This window comes from Siphateles boraxobius, unplaced genomic scaffold (genome assembly GCF_051911475.1).
Source record: "Siphateles boraxobius isolate OS27281-9 unplaced genomic scaffold, OSU_SipBor_1 35, whole genome shotgun sequence".
Lineage (NCBI taxonomy): Eukaryota > Metazoa > Chordata > Actinopteri > Cypriniformes > Leuciscidae > Siphateles > Siphateles boraxobius.
The window spans coordinates 13,953,972-13,972,970 of record NW_027508975.1 but is presented as its reverse complement, the minus strand read 5'-3'; the positions used below and the strand labels follow the sequence as shown (position 1 = coordinate 13,972,970).

General features: G+C 35.8%; 2 protein-coding genes across 2 annotated transcripts in view; one reads left to right on the top strand and one right to left on the bottom strand.

The window, feature by feature from the left end:
* Nucleotides 1-7,016, top strand: part of col28a1a (collagen, type XXVIII, alpha 1a) — a 29,807-nt gene extending 22,791 nt beyond the window's left edge. Inside the window, exons 22-36 of the mRNA XM_077196492.1 lie at nucleotides 1,341-1,412; nucleotides 2,408-2,476; nucleotides 2,711-2,779; nucleotides 2,859-2,927; nucleotides 3,008-3,076; nucleotides 3,187-3,255; nucleotides 3,338-3,406; nucleotides 3,527-3,595; nucleotides 3,688-3,768; nucleotides 4,515-4,550; nucleotides 4,638-4,674; nucleotides 4,773-5,324; nucleotides 5,402-5,547; nucleotides 6,439-6,715; nucleotides 6,844-7,016. Of these exons, the coding sequence (XP_077052607.1) occupies nucleotides 1,341-1,412; nucleotides 2,408-2,476; nucleotides 2,711-2,779; nucleotides 2,859-2,927; nucleotides 3,008-3,076; nucleotides 3,187-3,255; nucleotides 3,338-3,406; nucleotides 3,527-3,595; nucleotides 3,688-3,768; nucleotides 4,515-4,550; nucleotides 4,638-4,674; nucleotides 4,773-5,324; nucleotides 5,402-5,547; nucleotides 6,439-6,715; nucleotides 6,844-7,016 (1,857 nt within the window). The remainder of the gene's footprint in view (nucleotides 1-1,340; nucleotides 1,413-2,407; nucleotides 2,477-2,710; nucleotides 2,780-2,858; nucleotides 2,928-3,007; nucleotides 3,077-3,186; nucleotides 3,256-3,337; nucleotides 3,407-3,526; nucleotides 3,596-3,687; nucleotides 3,769-4,514; nucleotides 4,551-4,637; nucleotides 4,675-4,772; nucleotides 5,325-5,401; nucleotides 5,548-6,438; nucleotides 6,716-6,843) is intronic.
* c1galt1a (core 1 synthase, glycoprotein-N-acetylgalactosamine 3-beta-galactosyltransferase 1a) lies at nucleotides 6,273-17,939 on the bottom strand. The gene is made up of 3 exons (XM_077196487.1): nucleotides 14,782-17,939; nucleotides 10,665-11,329; nucleotides 6,273-8,478 (listed from the first exon to the last, which is right to left on the bottom strand). Exons 1-3 carry the CDS (start codon nucleotides 14,924-14,926, stop codon nucleotides 8,350-8,352), a joined length of 939 nt encoding a protein of 312 aa, XP_077052602.1. The 5' UTR covers nucleotides 14,927-17,939; the 3' UTR covers nucleotides 6,273-8,349.
* Nucleotides 17,940-18,999: the final 1,060 nt, after the last annotated feature.

The window sequence follows — 18,999 nt, the reverse complement described above, 5'->3', positions numbered from 1 at the left end:
CTCCATCAACTGCAAGATGCTATCCTATCAATATGTGCCAACATTTCTAAAGAATGCTTTCAGCAACTTGTTGAATCAATGCCACGTAGAATTAAGGCAGTTCTGAAGGCCAAAGGGGGTCAAACACAGTATTAGTATGGTGTTCCTAATAATCCTTTAGGTGAGTCTATATCACATTGTTATCAAAAGAAAGTACTCTACTATTCAAAAGTTTGGGGTCAGGAAGAATTATTATTTTTTTACACTATTTTAAGGTGTCCTTGTTACAACGTAACTACACATTTAATTACTAAATCATATTAATTGACAACATGTACTTACTATATAATAAGGGCTAGAATTAAAGGTTTGGTTTAAGGTTAGTTGTATGTAATTATGCATAATTTACTGTTTTTACTACAGTAAGTCTATGACTGTAAAATAAAGTTTTACCAAAATTTATACTTTTATTCAGAAGGAATGTATTCAATAGATCGAAAGTGAGAGTAAAAACATTTATAATGCTACAACATATTTTTGTTTCAAATTAATGCTGTTCTTTTGACCCTATTCACCAAAAAATCATGAAAAATATGTATCACAGTTTCCACAAAAAGATTAAACAGCGCAACTGTTTTCAATATTGATTAGGCCTATTATAATAAATGTTTCTGGAGCAGCAAATCAGCATATTCTAATGATTTCTGAAGGATCATGTGACAATGAAGATTGAAGTAATGATACTGAAAATTCAGGTTTGCATCACAGGAATAAATTACATTATATTAAAATATAAATGTAAACTTATTTCAAAATATTACTTTTTTTTACTGTATTTTGGATCAAATCAATACAATATTTGTGAGCATAAGTCATCTTTCAAAACCATTAAGTAATGTTGTAATATTATTATTTTTGTAATTTTAATTTAATTTTTCCTTAAAATGTTTAGTATGGTAGTATGTTTTCTACTGCCTTTTTACATTTTTTAATCAAAAACACTGTATTATATTTTTTTTACTGTCACAGAAATAATGATGCAAATCAACTTTGTCTTAACATCAACCTTGAATAATGAGAAATACTCAAAAAACTCAAAAGTAAATGTCTTAAAATATGCTGTTGCATGCGTAGTCCTAAAAATAGCCTTCATTTTCTTGCAAAATATAACATCTTAATATCTTGAGTATTCATGAGGCTTAAGTTTGAAATAAAATACTACATAACATCATGCCACTCAATTCCAGTTAGTATATGATCAAAAAGCTGAATAATCTCAAATACTGTCTTTGAATGTAATGAATTGCAAAATTTCACTGTCACATAATCCCACTAAATAGTGTTTATGAATCTCTCCATAGGGGGACAGAGGTGACAGAGGATCTCGGGGTCTCCCAGGAGGCTCTGGAGCAGCGGGACCCCCAGGGGCCAAGGTGGGTGGGACAGTGGCAGCACTTACACAGGTTTATGGTTAATGTCCAGGTTGTTACGTTGGTTTGGAATGTCATATTTCATGATCATAAAAGGTATTTAGGGTTTAGTTGTACACTTTTATGGTAGCTCATAATCAATCCTTTAACAGTCGGGCTTGGGTTGTGAGAATATTCATCCATAAACTAATAAAATACATTGCAAATCTAAAATGTATTTCCTGGACTTTGTCACTAAAAGTTGTTGGAAATAGGCACAAAGCAACAACTCTCATATAGGACATGCTGGATTCAATATATTATTTCATCAGTCTAAATTAATTTATTCTTTTAAAACATACACAATTCAATATATTTTTACAATCACTAGGAAACATTTCCCAATACTTAGGTCACCTTTTCATAACTCTTCACACAGTGAGCACAACGTATGGGTCAGTTATCATTGCTTTGGAACAAAATGCGTCAATGACTACATCCTACAGGCCAATTTGCACATGTTTACACACACTTGTCAAAACTGTTAAACTTAAGTTTAAAACCTAACATAATACAAAATTGAATAAGACAGAAATTTGATACATTTCTACAGTAATACCATATTTAAATATATTCCAAATCTTTAAATTGAAATACTATATCAAGTAGATGTAGCTGAACTTTTTTAGTTTAATTACCATTTATACAAAATGGGATTATGTTTGTACTGTAATGCAAACATGGATCATGTAACATACTGCAGTGAATTCAGAAAAGCAGAGAGTGTCATTCTTGTTTGGGAACGAAACTTTACAAAAGAAAGCATTGTGTAATGCTACCTGTTGTTGGTGTTTTTTAGGTAATTGTGTGACAAAATGTGTTGGGTGACAACCCTTGCTAGTGTTATGGACGTTTATTTGAGACTTGAATGAAGTGTTTAGGTAGTTTTAGTGCATTTTGAATGTCAAATTAACTGCTGTAAAAATCGCTTTTAATAAAATATTTCCTTTCATTTCTAGGGAGAACCGGGGAGTTTAGGTATGATGGGGTTACCTGGACCTCCGGGTCGAGGATTGCCTGGTTCAAAGGTACGTATATGTCTCACAAAGTGCAAATAGAGATAGATGCTGTTCACGCAAGGTGTAAAAAAAAGTAATATCCTGTTTGTACTGAAGGTAAATAGCTGAGAAATGGTGGGCGGAGCTAGTGAAAATAGCTTTTGCCAACAAGGTTGGCTATTTGCATTCTTACCTAATGTTATACATTATTGTATGTTATGTAAATGCTCTTCATCATTATGTTGGTTGTATGTGTATTGTTAGGGTGTGCCAGGACCTGCAGGCCCTCCCGGTCCTGTTGGAGAGCCAGGTGTTGGGACTACAGGCCCTAAGGTTATAGACACAAATACATATTACATAGTTTATTAGGATTTTTTTTCACTCTAATAAAATCTACATTGGCATGTTTTAGGGTGACAGAGGAAGTCCAGGACCAGTGGGGCCACTAGGAATGAAGGGGGAGGGTTACCCAGGACCACATGTGCGTAAAAGAGACAAAGACTTGATACGAACAACACAGAGACAAAAGCAGTAATATCTATACATGTGATATATTCTCAGGGGTTTCCAGGGTTGCCTGGGCTGCCGGGTGAAGTTGGACCTGAAGGACAAGGAATTCCTGGCCCAAAGGTATTGGTCATTATTCAATTTTAAAAATAAATTTATAAAATAAAATAGACTTTCTATCTTTCAGAAAGTGAGCAAAGTAAACATTTTTGCTAAATTGATGTTGTTTTCAGGGAGATAGGGGCTCACCTGGAGCTACTGGCCCTTCAGGGCCCCCAGGAATTGGACTGATGGGAGCAAAGGTTCAATATTACTACTCAGAACATACTGTATGTTGAGCCAATACACATTTTATGTTGATTCATTCTTATGAGATTTTTATAGGGTGCAGTTGGCCAGCCTGGTGCTCCAGGTCTTCCAGGCCCTGCAGGAGAGGGAATTCAGGGTCCCAAGGTAAGGCTCCAAGGCCTGCAGGCATCATTATACAGTAGCTCTATCAACTAGGACATAAAGCAAAACATTACTTTATCATACAAAAGCTTAGAACTCTAAATAAACATTTTGTCATCACAGGGACTCTCTGGGTTTCAAGGACCCCCTGGTCCAAGAGGGCCTCCAGGTGATGGCTTGCCAGGAGAGAAGGTACTAGAAAGGCAAAACTGACTGATTGTGTTATATGTCAGTATGGTTAATTACTGTTCAAAAGACAATGTAACAAAGTCTGATGATTTTAGGGTGACAGAGGCCTAGCGGGTGAGCGTGGGAGAAAAGGAGAGAGAGGAGAACATGGAGTTCCTGGACAATCGGGAAGCAAGGTAATATCCAGTTATCAGTTAGAAAAGGCTCATATCATGGTTTACTGGGCAGCCTTGTAGTTGAGACCAGCCAAATTGAGTCTGAGACCTGTGAAGGTTGAAACAGAGTCAAGGTTGAGACCACAGACCACAAAACATATCTATAGTGTTTTAGTATTCAAGACTGGACTTGGGCTTGAGTCAAGACCAAGTCCAAATGCTCCCAAGTCCATAACAAGACCATACAGACTCAAGACAGAGTCTAGTCGAGTTCTACAACACGGTTTCAAATTTTCAATTGTAGTCCTGGAGGCATTATAAGTACAAAAAACAGTGATCAAGTAATCAAGACAGTTTGTCTTCGGCTTGCAGCTATATTTCATCTGTTAGTTATTCACTATCATGACTTAAAGTGCAGTCACATTAGCAAAAAAGTAAATTGTCTAGATTGTAGCTATGTATGAAGCACTACTCACACAGTCACTTTCAAACCAAGAAGCTTTTTGTTGCGAATCTGTGTTAAGAACTTGAATCCGTTGCCAAAATTGCATGGGGAATTCTTCTACCATCACATAAAATTATATTAAACCGTATTGTATTTTATCCGTTAAAATTCACCAAACAACTTTAAATGAGACCGGACATTTACTCTAATGTAACCACAACAGATTGTAGCCCACCTTTAATTCAGTTCCTATTTACCTAAAGCAGATGTTTCAAGATAATGTAAAATATACATAAATTACCCTGTTACTATATTTGTATAGGGAAAACCAGGAGAGAAGGGAGATCCTGGCCTATCTGTGAGTCAAAACATTTTTCATAAAAACTTTGTCATCCGATACTCACAAATATTTTATAAATAACATACATTGAACTTCACCCCGCAGAGAGAAGAGGTGATCAGAATAATCCGGGAAATATGTGGTATATAACCATCCCTACCACTCAAACTGCAAAACTATATATAGCTGTTTTAATCTGTGTTAGGTGGAGGCTCTTACTTTTTTTGCGTTTTCTCTCAGGATGTGGTGTGAAATGCCGGACGAGTCCTCTGGAGCTGGTCTTTATCATCGACAGCTCAGAGAGTGTGGGTCCAGAAAACTTTGAGGTTGTGAAGGACTTCGTGAACACTCTGATCGATCGCGTGTCCGTGAGCCAAGAAGCTACACGTGTTGGGCTGGTGCAGTACAGTCATGTTGACGTGGTGGTGGCCAGCCTACAACAGCTGTCTGACCAGACTGGTATCAAAACTGCTGTGCGCAGGATGCTGTACCTGGGCGAGGGCACCTTCACGGGCAGCGCCGTCCACCGGGCCACTCAGCTCTTTCAAGCAGCTCGGCCTGGCGTAAGGAAGGTTGCAGTCGTGTTGACGGATGCTCAGGCCGACAAGCGTGATGCAGTGAGCCTGAAAGACGCTGCAGAACAGGCTCACGATGCTGGGATTGAAATCCTCGTGATTGGTATAATGAACAGAAGTGACTCCCAGTATGCAGAGTTTAAGAAGGAGATGAACATTTTGGCATCTGATCCTGATGAGTATGTCTACTTAATTGATGACTTCATGAGACTTCACAGTACGTACACCTATATTTCTTTTAAATATGGTGTACTTGGCTAAATAGTTTTATGGTAATGTTTTGCGATTTTTCAGCACTGGAGATTAAAGTGCTAAGTCAGATCTGCGAGCGTGATGATGGAACGCCAAACGGCAAAACATTCCTTCCATTTGGGCCTGATCCACTTCCAGACGGAACTGAAGCTTCAACCAGTGATTATTTCATCACAGTAGGCAAAGAGGTCAATTTTCATAGTACAGAAAGGCAGTAATAAATTAAAAAGACGACGCTATATAGATTGAGCAAAATGTTTTTTAAAGAGAAAATATTAAACTTTTCATTAAAATTAAAATGGTAGAGCCCTGCACATGATGTGGAGAAAAATAAAACAAGATGTTGTGAGCACAAATAAAAGATTTGCTCACATATTTTAGGTAATTCATGGCCACGATTTCCCTAATATGAGGGAATTAATTAATCAAATGTGGCCATGAAGTCATGGTAACAACCTCTATATTCATGGCCATGGTATCTGTTTTTTTTCCCCCATGGTGTGTGGGCTTCGTAAAAATACACTTAAAATATGTACTTTTTTTAAAAGAAAAATGTCACGTTGATTTCGTGATGTAACCATCAAGTAAAAAAGTAATAACATATTTTCCTTACACCTAATCATTATTTTCAAAAACATTTTTAAATGTATTTTTAAAAATAAAAAAGTAACAACTTTTTTTTCAAATATCTAATTAGTTATGAGTATTAAGAAATTAAAACCCTGCTCATCACTAAAGTAATTTATAAAATGTCATCATATTTATATACATTTTTGAATGAATTAATAGGTATGGACACAAAATTATGTTAATATCATAAAATATGAAGAGAAATACAGAAACATTGATATGGAGAAAAAGTACCACATAAGATGATCGATAATCATAATGTAAACACCAGTTGAAGGTGATATTTTGCTGGAAAGAGGCAAGGCAAGGCAAGTTTATTTATATAGCACATTTCATACACAATGGTAATTCAAAGTGCTTAACATAGAATAAATTAAAATATTCAAAGAGAAGAGCTTCTGTTTGTGCTGCCACATGCCATACAGTCTGAAAAATTATCTTTATCACAGGCTGAACTTCCAACAGAGTTTGAGACAACCCTTTCTCCTCAACAACCAGATGAATATTATGACGCGAATATTGACACAAACTGGAATACCTTTGACGGATCTGTCAATGAGCTCCCTAAGGTGACAGAGGCCCCAGCTGGAGATAAGATGAGACACCAGTCCTCCATCTCGGTAGTAGGACCCCAGACGCCCATAAACTGGCAGCATGTTCCAGAAATCAGCCCTTCTCCACGAACTCTAACTGCACCGCCCCCTCAGCCTGATGCCTTCGTGAAAGGTAAATGCTCTGTCTTACACCACAATTATCTATCATCTCGGGTCAATTCTTGACCATTCACATTAAAATTTAGTTTGAATCCAGATTTTGTTCAAGTACTTCAGATCCATGTCCTTGTTGTTTTTCAGATGTAGACTGTAGGCAGGGATTGGACCCTGGGCCATGTAGAGAGTACAGGGTGATGTGGTACTATGACCCGGAGGCCAACGCATGCGCACAATTCTGGTATGGCGGTTGCCAAGGCAACAGCAACCGCTTTGAGACAGAAGACGTTTGTATAAGCGCTTGTGTGCAGACATAACACACCTTCACAATAAAGCAGAGGGCTTCATTCAGCAGATTTTTTTTTTTTTTAAGCTGTCAACTTTCCAGTCATACACTATGCATTTTCATTGTAGTACATGTCTTTTATGAGAACAGTAAGGAATCCTACACTGACTGTAGATCAGATTGTGGACCAACACTACTTTAATTATTTACTACACTTAGTGCTACTCCATTTTCTTGAGAATAACATGTATATTCTTCCTAGTCGCACTGAAAGTATCATTCATTTCTTCATTTTAAATAATCATTTTCTGTATGTTGCATCCTTAAAAATACAGTATTGTAAATATTTCTGTTAATTGTAATTTCCGTCAACCTACTAGTGATTTACAACTTACTTATTTCCACAAAAGTGGAAAAAAGAGGTGCTGGTAATCCCCTTTGTTTTCAAAAAATTACTAAATATGCTTATATACATATTTTGGGGTCATCATGTGGTCGTCACTGGGTAATGCTGCAGGGAGTCCACCAATTGCAAAGTATTTTTGTGAAAAAAATTAAACGTGCGTTAAATAAATAGATTACGTTAACTTCCAAGCTAATTTTAAGAAGCTAAAGTTCTTCTAAAGTGACCCTCCCTCATTAAAATGTATAAAGTAAAAATTTAAATTTATTGTACATGTGTATGCCACTCTAAATCCATGATTATTTTAATGGTTTTGCAATGTAAGTATCATAAAGTATGTACATAGACTTAGATGATACTATAGACCAATATACCGGTATATGCAACAGAAAAGCATTGCACAAAATTACTATGTACCGGGAAGTACTTGTATTATATTATAGTAGTACTAGTTGTATTATATTGTGTGATTAACAGCATTTGCATTTCAAGGATGTTTACTCATATGTCATTTTTCATGTTTCCTTAGCAGTGAGCATGACTCATATATTTGGGTATGAATTCATCCCTGCATGTCTTAAATAATTACAATCAAACATCCAGAAGTCCTTTCCGATATATATGAATGACATCTAAAGTTTGGATTAACTTGTCTTACATCTGACAGATTTTAACAAATATTCTCAACTTGAATTTTTTACGTTCGGTCTATGATGAAGCAAACTATTGTGTTTCCGAAGCTAAAGTTATTAATGTTTTTGCGAATAAAGTTCTTAGTCTGTAACTTTGTAAAACCTGTTTTAATATGTATTATAGAACAATAAATATAACATGATTTACATGTAATGGTCTTACTGTGAAGTAATGTAAACATGTATTAATAAATTTCAATTTAAAAGATGACATTTTGAATGCTGTCTTATTTTTAGATTTTCTGGTGTTTCTATAACTTGTTAATTAGTTAATCTGGGTTAAATCTATATTTATATCCATATGGGCGTAAGTGGTAGGCGTAGTACTCTAATGTGTGCATTCCCACTGCATCTATGTAGTGGAAAGAGATGGCTAAATCTGAACAGCATCCAGGGCCCTAAAAACACAAGAACAGAACAATGTATATTAACATAACGAACAATTAATTAAATCCCATTTTTTTTACTGTACTCATCTACTTCTTGCTTCTCTCTTTTAGGCCTATAGACCTAAATCATCCCTGAACATAAATTAGATGTATCTTTACTCTTTCCTGAGTATATCTGCATCTGACTGATTGATCAGCCTAGAGGTATTTTATTTTAATTTCAAGGGGGTTTAATATTGACATCATCATCATCATCATTATTATTATTATTGCTGTTGTAATAATAGTGGTCTTAACATATATTGATGTGGCTGTAGCATCATGCAAAAGCAAACATTTTTGGATGAGATCCTGTTGTAGAATTACCCTATGCCACTCATGACATGTTCCTGGATCAACAACACACCTCTCAACTGAACACTTATCAGATGAATATAAATAGTTAGTTACAGAGTTGTTCCTGGATAAGCAAGGAAGCAGATATTATTTGACTAAATGGCATGTCAACTGCGACGACTGGGTAGGAATACTGTTAGAACAATAATTTTGTACAGTAATGTAATGTTGTTCCAGGATCAACAAAATATCTTTATCCAGGATTATGTCTTACATGGAAAACTCATTGCCATAAGTATTTCGTTGGAACTCACTGCCGAAGTCTTTAAAAAAAGGGGACTAAATATTCATGTAACAGTGATCTGGTGGCATAGGTCTCGAGTCAACAGTACACGGATATCGTGATGGCAGTTCTCGAATCTAGATTCTGGTTCTGGTTACCAGAACACTAAACTGAGACCAGTCTTGGACTTGGACATGTCCATGTAGCTGAGAGCCAATGGGCAGCTGACAGTATGAGCATGTGAACCAAGGACTTGAATGAGGGGAGGGGGTGAATGTTTCTTTAATAACAATTAATTTAATAAAATGTAAATCAGCTACATGCACATAAACCATAGACTGTAAAAAAATGACATAAATATGGCTTCATTTTTATTTGAGTCTGTATTTTCAGCCACCGGAATGATGGCATGAATTAATGATCATTTGTTGTTATAATTTGAAGGTTGATGACCCACATTAGCCTAAAGGCTGGAAATCACTACACAACTTTTAAAATCTGATTTTTTTTTAAAAATAATTAAGCATCATACACTTTGTATGACTGACTTTGCAAATGGTTACAAAGGAAAACTGGGTATCGTATGCTAAACGACTGAGGGTCACACACAAACGCAACAACCTCACCAATGCCTTGTTGTTAGCGGATCGAAAGGTAGCGAGGATTTTAGGGATCCCCGGCCTTAAGAGGGCCCCACAATTTCATCCGATGATCCTATGTGCAGGGGTTCCCGTACAACAACTTAACTTGCTGCTTAACTACCATAGTACGATGCATCGTTGATGAAATCAACTAGCTAGTCACGAATGTTTCTCGAAACCATATTGTCTTAAATTTGTTGTTCAACCACGTTGGTAATGTTGTCACTGCTGTGGTGGAGTAATAACTTCTTTAAATGAATCTGTTTGAGATCTAATTAATGCTAGATGTTTTGCTATAAATTACAGACATGGCAGGACTATTTCTCATTTTTCTCAGTTATTTTGGTTTATTTCCAGATTCAATCATAGGCTCGTTCTAATGTGGCAGAGCACGTTTGCACAAAAACGTCACTTTAAATCTCTTGACAAACGAATAGATGCAAATGACATTTGTATGTTTTCTAAATAAAAGATTTAGATTGTACTGGATGTCAGCTTGCTTATTTGGCTCAAGATAAGAATTTATTGAGTACACGTCATAAAAACAAGAAACTATGGTTCTAACCACAGGCCGAGAGCTTTCGTTCTAAACACACAACTTTGTAATGCTGTTTGCGAATGTTCATTAGAACTATGTTTTCAGGAAACACAGACTCGTTGAACTATGCTGATAACAATGGAACTTGCGACCATAGTTGGCTAAAGATGCTTTTGGGAAACGCACCCCAGGTTGTTGCTGTGGGCCCCAGCTATGGCTCAAAAAACAGAATCTGTGCAGATCATACTTTACACGATTTTCTATGAAATCTGTCAACTCCGACTGCCCAAACTCTTTGACTTTCTGACTTTTGACTCCTCCGGTCTGTAAAGTGGGGCAAAATCAGGGCAAAAGTTGTTTAGTGTATACCTAAATTCACCCTAAAACATCTTCTTACCTCAACAGGGTCATAATGCTCATAGAGGAGGTGCCGGGGTCGTGGTCTTGGTAGCTGTCTGGGCAGGTATAAGTCTGGAGGGTAAGGGTGAAAGGTTTGTCTCCTCAACACATCTCTGGAATCACATGTCCTAACTTTCATTGTCTCCATGCATTGTCCCAATCCAGTATCCTCAAGTTCTGTGTTGTGTGTACAAAGTCCATCAGCAAAACCCTTCACGAATCTCCTCAAAGCTTCCTTACTGAGGACGTAACCAGCCCCTCCGCTCATGTAGCCCTGTGCAATGAATGGACGAAACCTACGTCCAAAATACAGCGGCTCCTCTGTGTTGTGCCTGGACAGACTGTAGCGCAAATTCTCAAGGATAACAAACGTGTCGTCGTCTGCTTTGAGGAACCAATCAGCATCGTCCAGATGGTGCTTGTGAATGTGCTGGAAGGCCCGTATGGTCTTCCAGTAGAGTTGACTGCGCCCTTCTGACACGTTGAGCCCTACCGTGGGAAAGTCGGACTCCTTCGAGCTCATGTACAGAATGATGTTGCAGCGTTTGCCCCATGTGTCACGAATATGTTGGGTTCTAGATTCCAGGTGTTGAGGCTGCGTCATTACCCAGCATAACGCTTTGACCTTCTGGCTAAGGTGTAGTGCGGCTCTTCTGTTCTTGGCTATAAGAACATTAGAGTTTAGCTTAAGGCCCGTTCATTTTACATTTATTAATTTATGGAAGTAAAACAATGCCAAATGTTTTTGAAACATAAAGCCTGTTGAATTGTGCTACTTGAAAAAATATGCATTGCATTAACCCTGCTTGTATTTTAATGCATTGTATTTTTAGGGTTTGCATTTTTATGGTCTGAAATTTAGCATGGTTGGATATTTAAGCTGTGAATATTTCAATTCAAAACATTTCAAACACATTTTCATTAGTAAAATTTCAATAATCCATATTCACCTTTCATATTTCACTTCCAAAATATTCAAACTGATTAAAAATACAACCTATAATATTCATATAATAATATGTTTTTATGTTTCATTCATTAACTTCATTGTTACTTTCCTTGTGCAGCCTTACATGTTATCAACTTTTTCTACCATGAACGGGATTATAATCGGTTTCCCTCAATACCTCATCATACTCAAGGATTCCCCTTCCATCAGGAATAAAACGTTTAACGTTGCTTAATGGACTAATACAGTGATATAAAAGACCAAACTCGCACCTTATTGGGGAAGCATGCCTACATACATGTTGATATTCCTACATTCATGATTAATCTGGGAAGGGTCTTATCACTTCCATATTGTTGTCCTATATTGTTAGTTTAACTGTAACTTAAGTCGCTTTGGATAAAAGCGTCTGCTAAATAACTAAATGTAAAATTGTCTTGACATTCGGACATTTAGGGACCGTTTCTGAAGTAGCATTGGTAGTCATACAGGCCTATGTTTTACAGTCTATGCTACAGGCCTAAACGTTTCTAACTTCATAGCAAACTACAATTTATTTGAATAAATTGCGCATTACACCTGACACCTACAGGAACACTTTACAGTTAGTGTTATGACTGCAAGTCGTTCTCTTCAAATGCTATTGAAGTTAGAAACGTGTATACCAATGTCGCATGTAACTTTAGAGACAGTCCCTAAATGCGAATGTCCGCATGTAACCAACGCTACTTTTGCGTCATCGAAGGGTAACGCCCCTTTTTTGGGGGAAAACAAACGGATTTCTCTGAGAACAGAACTCGCTCTAGATCTGCAAAGTTTCTTGATAGCAAAAATGGCACAAACATACACACTCTCTTTGCCGGACTATTCCGACATCTACCACTATCTCGTGGAATCACCAAGTTCAGGTTTTTAAAATGGAATTTAAATTTTAGAGGTAAATTCGAAACTAATAAATTCAGATAGGCCTAAATGTACATTGTTTCCAAGTAAAATAATTTTAAAGGGGTGAATTCAGAGCAAATAAATTCAGATAAATGTTTTTCAAAATAAAATATTTCAAAACAAAGTATTCAGTGGCTGTTAAATTTCAAATAGTTATTTCTCTTATTTGCTTCCATAAATTTGTGGAAGCGAATTTGAAAGCGAAATGAAATGGACCGAAAACCGCCTGTTGAATATTATAGGTTGTATTTTTAATCAGTTTGAATATTTTGGAAGTGAAATATGAAAGGTGAATATGGATTGAAATTTTACCAATGAAAATGTGTTTGAAATGTTTTGAATTGAAATATTCACAGCTTAAATATTCAACCATGCTAAATTTCAGACCATAAAAATGCAAGCCCTAAAAATACAATGCATAAAAATACAAGCAGGGTTAATGCAATGCAAATTTGTTTCAAGTAGTACAGTTCAACAGGCTTTATGTTTCAAAAACATTTGGCATTATTTTACTTCCATATTAATTTAGCAGATTACAATTATAATTGAGGAATACAACAAGTAATTAATCTTAAAGGGGCAATAAACATGAGAAGCGCTAGTAATACAAAGTTTCAGCTATTGTTCAGAATAGTACAAGTCAAGTTCACACCAAGGACGATAACAACAACAATAAAGATATACCTAGTTTTAAAAATCATTTTAAGAATAACACCACAACTATAAACCGATAACAACACAGAGGAATGATATTACTGCAATCAATTTCAGAACTTTTTGTGTGTTTGCTTTCAGCTGATGAACGATAAAAACACTGACAGCCAATCAGAATCCTCCCCACTTGGGAGAGCAACAAATATATTTAATTTTTTTTAAAGTGGCAGTCGACAAAACTGTGGCGTAAACTTATAACAAAAAGTGTGGATGCTAATAATAAAGTTTTACCTGGCCTATAGCCAGGTTTAGCTTAGAAACAGAAAGAGACTGAGAATCAGTGGCTATACTGTAGAGAATGACTTACTGTACCATACTACTCTCAATATTTTTGCAGTATGTATACCGAGCTTAGTATTTACATTTTATGCAGGCAAGGAAAACGTGATCTATTACATTTGTCAAAGTGTGCAGTAGGCTGTACAACAGACCACACATTATATATAGCAACAAATTGGATTAAAAATGTTAATTAATAACCCTTGTGAAAAAGAAGTGAACTTAATTGTATTGAATGTGCGCTTGTGTATTTCAAGTATATATATATTTTTTAAACTGTACTTGCTGATAATATAATATTAATGGAATAAAAGTGTAACTTTTAAAAAGTGCACTTTGTAATAATGAAAAACTAAAATTGATGTGTACTTACATTGATGTGTTGACTAACATACTAAAGAACATGTAAAATACTTGTTTATAATTTTAGCCATCATTTTTTTAAATCTACTACATTGCAGACGTCATACTTACAAATGTGTAATTACAAATATGTTTAAAAAATAGGACAAGTTAAAATAGAAATGACTTTAAAGTATATTTCAGTTTACTATAAATGTTGTCTGTACATTCAACAGTACACTTTAACCATATTCCAAAGACAATAGAATTAATCATGGAATTATATATAAAGGTGACCTTAAGTCCTACTTAAACCACTGCACTGGGTTAAAGTTAAGTTCCATTTCATGTGATACATTTTAATTTAATTTCAAATAACATGTAATTAAGTGTCTGAAATCATTACAAGTACAGTATTTCCGCAATAAGTAGGCTACTCTTATGTATGCAAAAATGTACTTTTTTTTTTTACAAAGTAAATAAGTTATTTCAAAGATGATAATGGGTGTCATTTGTTGATGTGAAGAGGTATGACAACAATTGAGCACATGTCCAGAATTACATAACACACTTATTAACGGTAAATTCTTCAACAATGTACAGGTTATAAATTAATATGCAGCAGACAAGTAAACTATCCATTCCAATTATATGTATTTTGTTTGTTTGTTTTTGAGTAGGCTAAATGTAGTAGGCCATCTGAGTATTCTATTATATACAGAAAATGTTCATAATGTTTAGTAAACAATAGTTTAGCAATAGTAAGAGTAGTATAGTATATTATTTCCAACAGCTTCTGTCCTCTTTTCTGCTTCCTTTTTTATTTACTGTGGTTGTGGCCGATTACAGAGCAGAAATAAGAGTAGAGAAAAAGCCTTAGTCCTACCTGTATGCCATACAGTATATGTATTCCTTGCATGCATGGCAAATGTAGGTGTCAGAGTCCTTCGAACACGTGAATAAGTTATTGAGAGAAGGACACTCACTGCAATGCCACTCAAAAATAAAATGTAGTTCTTAAATATTCTCATGTCTACGATATGATACAATCTTCTTCAAGTCCACGAAGACAGCATCTCTTCATCTCTCCGAATGTCCTGCCCTTATACACACAGATGACTTTACTGGTTGTGTTCTACAGGTTGCATCATAGACATCAGTGGGTGGAAGTGCATGTACTTTTTTTCCTCATGTTGTTAGTTTTTCCTCATGTTTATATTATATTATATTATATATTAACGTATCTGAATATTTCTGAACATATTTGACAGGAAAAAGCGGGGCGATTGAAACAAGGGTGGGACGGATGAAACATAACAGTTTAAATGCTAACTACTCATCTAATGTTTGTTTTTATGAACAATACCTGACAAGTAACTTATGTGGATATTGTTACAAACATATTTTGTAATTTATTTAAATTTAAAGGTTCATATTAACCATTTTTGTTCTGTCGCCCCTCCAGCAAACATTGGTCCGACGGCAACGTCGTGTCCCTGGCCAAAAATGGTTGCGGCCAGGACGGCATAAATCGGTAAAAAAAAATATGTAGGGCCTAACACAGAACATTTCCTAAAAATGCATTCAGATACATTTGTACATGTCTACAGTTGCATGTATAATTGTTATTTTAACTTTTAGCTACGTGTAGTTATGTACAGTATAGTGTATCGGGTGAGAGCACGTCACCTGGCGACGTCTTTTACACGTGCATTTATAGTCCATCATGACCCTCTATGAAATCCTTGTTAAATATGCAAAAGCTGCGCTTAATCCTCGCATGGTTAATACTGCAACAATTAATGTAATTGCCCAAATAGTTATAGTTGAATATACGTCCACTGGCGTCTTTTGCACGTCTAGTCTAGCAAGACAGAAAAAATTATCAGGAATTATCTTTATGAAATACACGATTTGTATACAAAAGAAAATATATTTACTTTATCTTGTTTTTATAAATTATAATCCCAAATGCCCAGTGATTGCAAAGCCACTGCATTTTAGTCATTATTATAACCTGTTGTACCTGATGTATTCGTTGTTATTTTTTATGGAATGTATTTATATATAGGAATGCAGCGATTACCGGATTTCACAATTAACCGCGCTTTAAAACGTCACGGTTAATTAATCGTAAAGACTATGCTACACCGAGTGTTCTGCACGGAACGGAACTTTTGCACCAAACGAAAACAAGGTTACACCAGCGGTGCACCAGCTTAATGCCGTGCTCGTCAACCACTATGGCAGGGGGACTAGCAGCGACGCTCTATTTCCACCGAAAAAACGCCTTAAGGGCCTGTTCACAGATCGCGTCTTTTGCGCGCTCAAGTTCGTTATTTCAAATGTAAGCGTGCGGCATGCGCGCTCATAAGGGAAGCGACGCGCTCGTTTTTTCCAAGCGCGTGCGCGCCGCATCGAGATAAAAACATCTCTACTTTTCATAATGCCGCAAGCGCACCTTAGGTCAAGTGACAAGAACCAACACAGCAACGACAGACGCCTCCGGAGCGCAACCGCCCTAGCGCTTTGGAAAAAGGAGAACGTGGCGTGCAACTTTCAGCTTTCAGTGCAACGTAAAAAAACAACAACCAAAAAACAGCGGAATGTTTTGGTTGTCTGTGGAAAACAGAATGTGACGTGCTCTCAAGAGTTTCAGTCAGTGAGCATTTAACTTAATATCCTATTGCTTTCTCCTGTAAATGTTAGGCTTTGTAGTTTTAATATGCCCGGTGTAAAACACTAACATAAGATCAGGGCCGTGTAGACTTTTAGGACTACCAATTAACTGCATTTCAGTTATTAATAACACTACATGAGAGATGTTCTCAGTTTCTTTCTATAATTTTTACTTGAACTTCAAACAAACAAACCAAAATAATGAGATTATAATAGATGATTTTCTAAAGGCACATGTAAAATTTGGATTAATAATTTAAAAAGAGTATTAAAATAAGTACAATAATATTGGAGTGGATAACATGTGGACTATTTTTGTTTTCTTTTAAAAGAAATACATAGTTAATATTTAGCTTACATTTAATTCAATAGAGCCAAATACTTTGTTTATTCTTATTTTCATTGGGATTTATTATCCCTTTATTTGTTTTTAAGTCAAATACCAACAAGATATTGTTTTCATGTTATCAAGTTTTCTACCTCAGGTTGAAAATAAATTTAGAACAAACTAAACACTTAATCATTTTGTGATCTATTTCAATCAAAGAGCCCTGCAGCCATTGACTTAATTTGTTATTTTAAAAGAAAAATGCTGGATGTTTACAAAGCACGTCTCTTTAATTCCAAAGGAAGAGATTGATTATCGTTTGTCATTTTATAATTTTGTACTGTGTTGTGGCAAATAACACATGAAAATCTAGTGTTGAGTGTTCATGTGATATTATACATATAGTGTTGTGAAATTAATTGATGCATAATAATCGTGATAATCTTTAAATCGTGATTATTTCTCAGACAATAATCGTACTTACAAAATCTTTAATCGTTGCATCCCTATTTATATACATGTAAAACAGAAATATACCCGGTCACCATTTATGTCTGAGTTGGATGTAATTGCCCAAACCATAAACTGTGCTGCCAAAATTTAGTAACAAACAAATCTCGCGATACTACAAAATCCCGCGATAGGATAGATTATCTCGCGAGATGTTAACACGTTCTCCCATGGATACCATTAGGCTTGTTTGAGATGAGCAAAATCTGCGCAGAACCGATCACCGGTGATCAGCGCGTAATGCATGCCGGTTAGAAATGTGTCCGAGTGCGGTCCGCCTTGCGCTGATGTCATGCTGACGTGTGTCAAAAAGCTCTCGCGAGCGCAAGGCGCACGTGTCGGATTCTGCAGTCGCGCGCAGTTGCTCTCCACCAAGGGGGTAATCATAGACAGTAAAAGAAATGGACACAGCGACCCCGTTGATTTCAACGGAGAGAGTTGAAGCCAAACATGGGCACTCACTTCCTGATAGCCAAGCGTTCTGCGCAGGCTCAAACTGAGCTTGATGACGTAGATGTCACGTGAGCAACCTGACTGACAGTTGTAAATCTTCTAGTAGCTGTGCCAAGGATATTTGAAGTGTATTAACAGTAGCATTATGAGCAGAACACATGGGTATGCAGTATGAACAATATAGACAGATATGTGCAGTTTAATAACAGTAAAATTTTAAGAGTAGTGTGGGTGTGTGTGGTTGACCCTGTCAAAGCAGCCCCATGGACGTGGTTATAATAATTAATTTAATATAACATATTACGCTATATAATTACAATATGACATGATAAAAGAAGTGGCTAAAATCGACTTTAAAATAGCCTACTTTAGGATTGTAATCGTTTGAGTAGCCTATCTGCAGTTCTAGTAATTTTAGTTAGTTAGTTTAGTTTATTTTGAACATGTTTATGTATATATCTATTAGATTTAAATATTTTGCTAGTACACACACACACACATAATACAATCAAACATAACAGATAAATAAATGCATGTAGGCTACAGCACAATCTTCCAAAATTATTAAAAATGATTCAAATATAGGCACATATGCAAATAATTTTTTCCCTTCTTTTTCGTTTCCTTCTACATCAAACAGAATAATAACCCATCCAAAAAATACTTCTTAGTATGAGCCCAGGAACCATATAATAATGTCCCCTCGAGTCATTTTCGTATCCATTCAATATTACATGACCATATAATATTCCAATATATAAAGAATTGTGAGCTAGGTGTAAAATCATGTAGTTTTAAATCACGGTCACAAATACTTGAACAAAACCGTTTTTCTTTATTTCACGTTATGTAGGCATTTTGTACATATGGCTTCCGAACGGGATCACATTCATCTTCAAGCGTAGATGTGTAAATAAATAAAGGAACAACGTTAACCGCGATAGACATTGAGATGTTTTTTTTTCTTCTTCCATTGCCTGTATAATTTCCTGATAATTAATTTCCCCATCCCCCGTAGGTGTAGTAGTAGATAAATAATTTAAAGTTAGTGGATAAATGTTACTTCATATGTATTCACTTGCCACATATCGAATTATTTCCAATTCCTCAAAAACGTTGTTTAAATATTTTGTC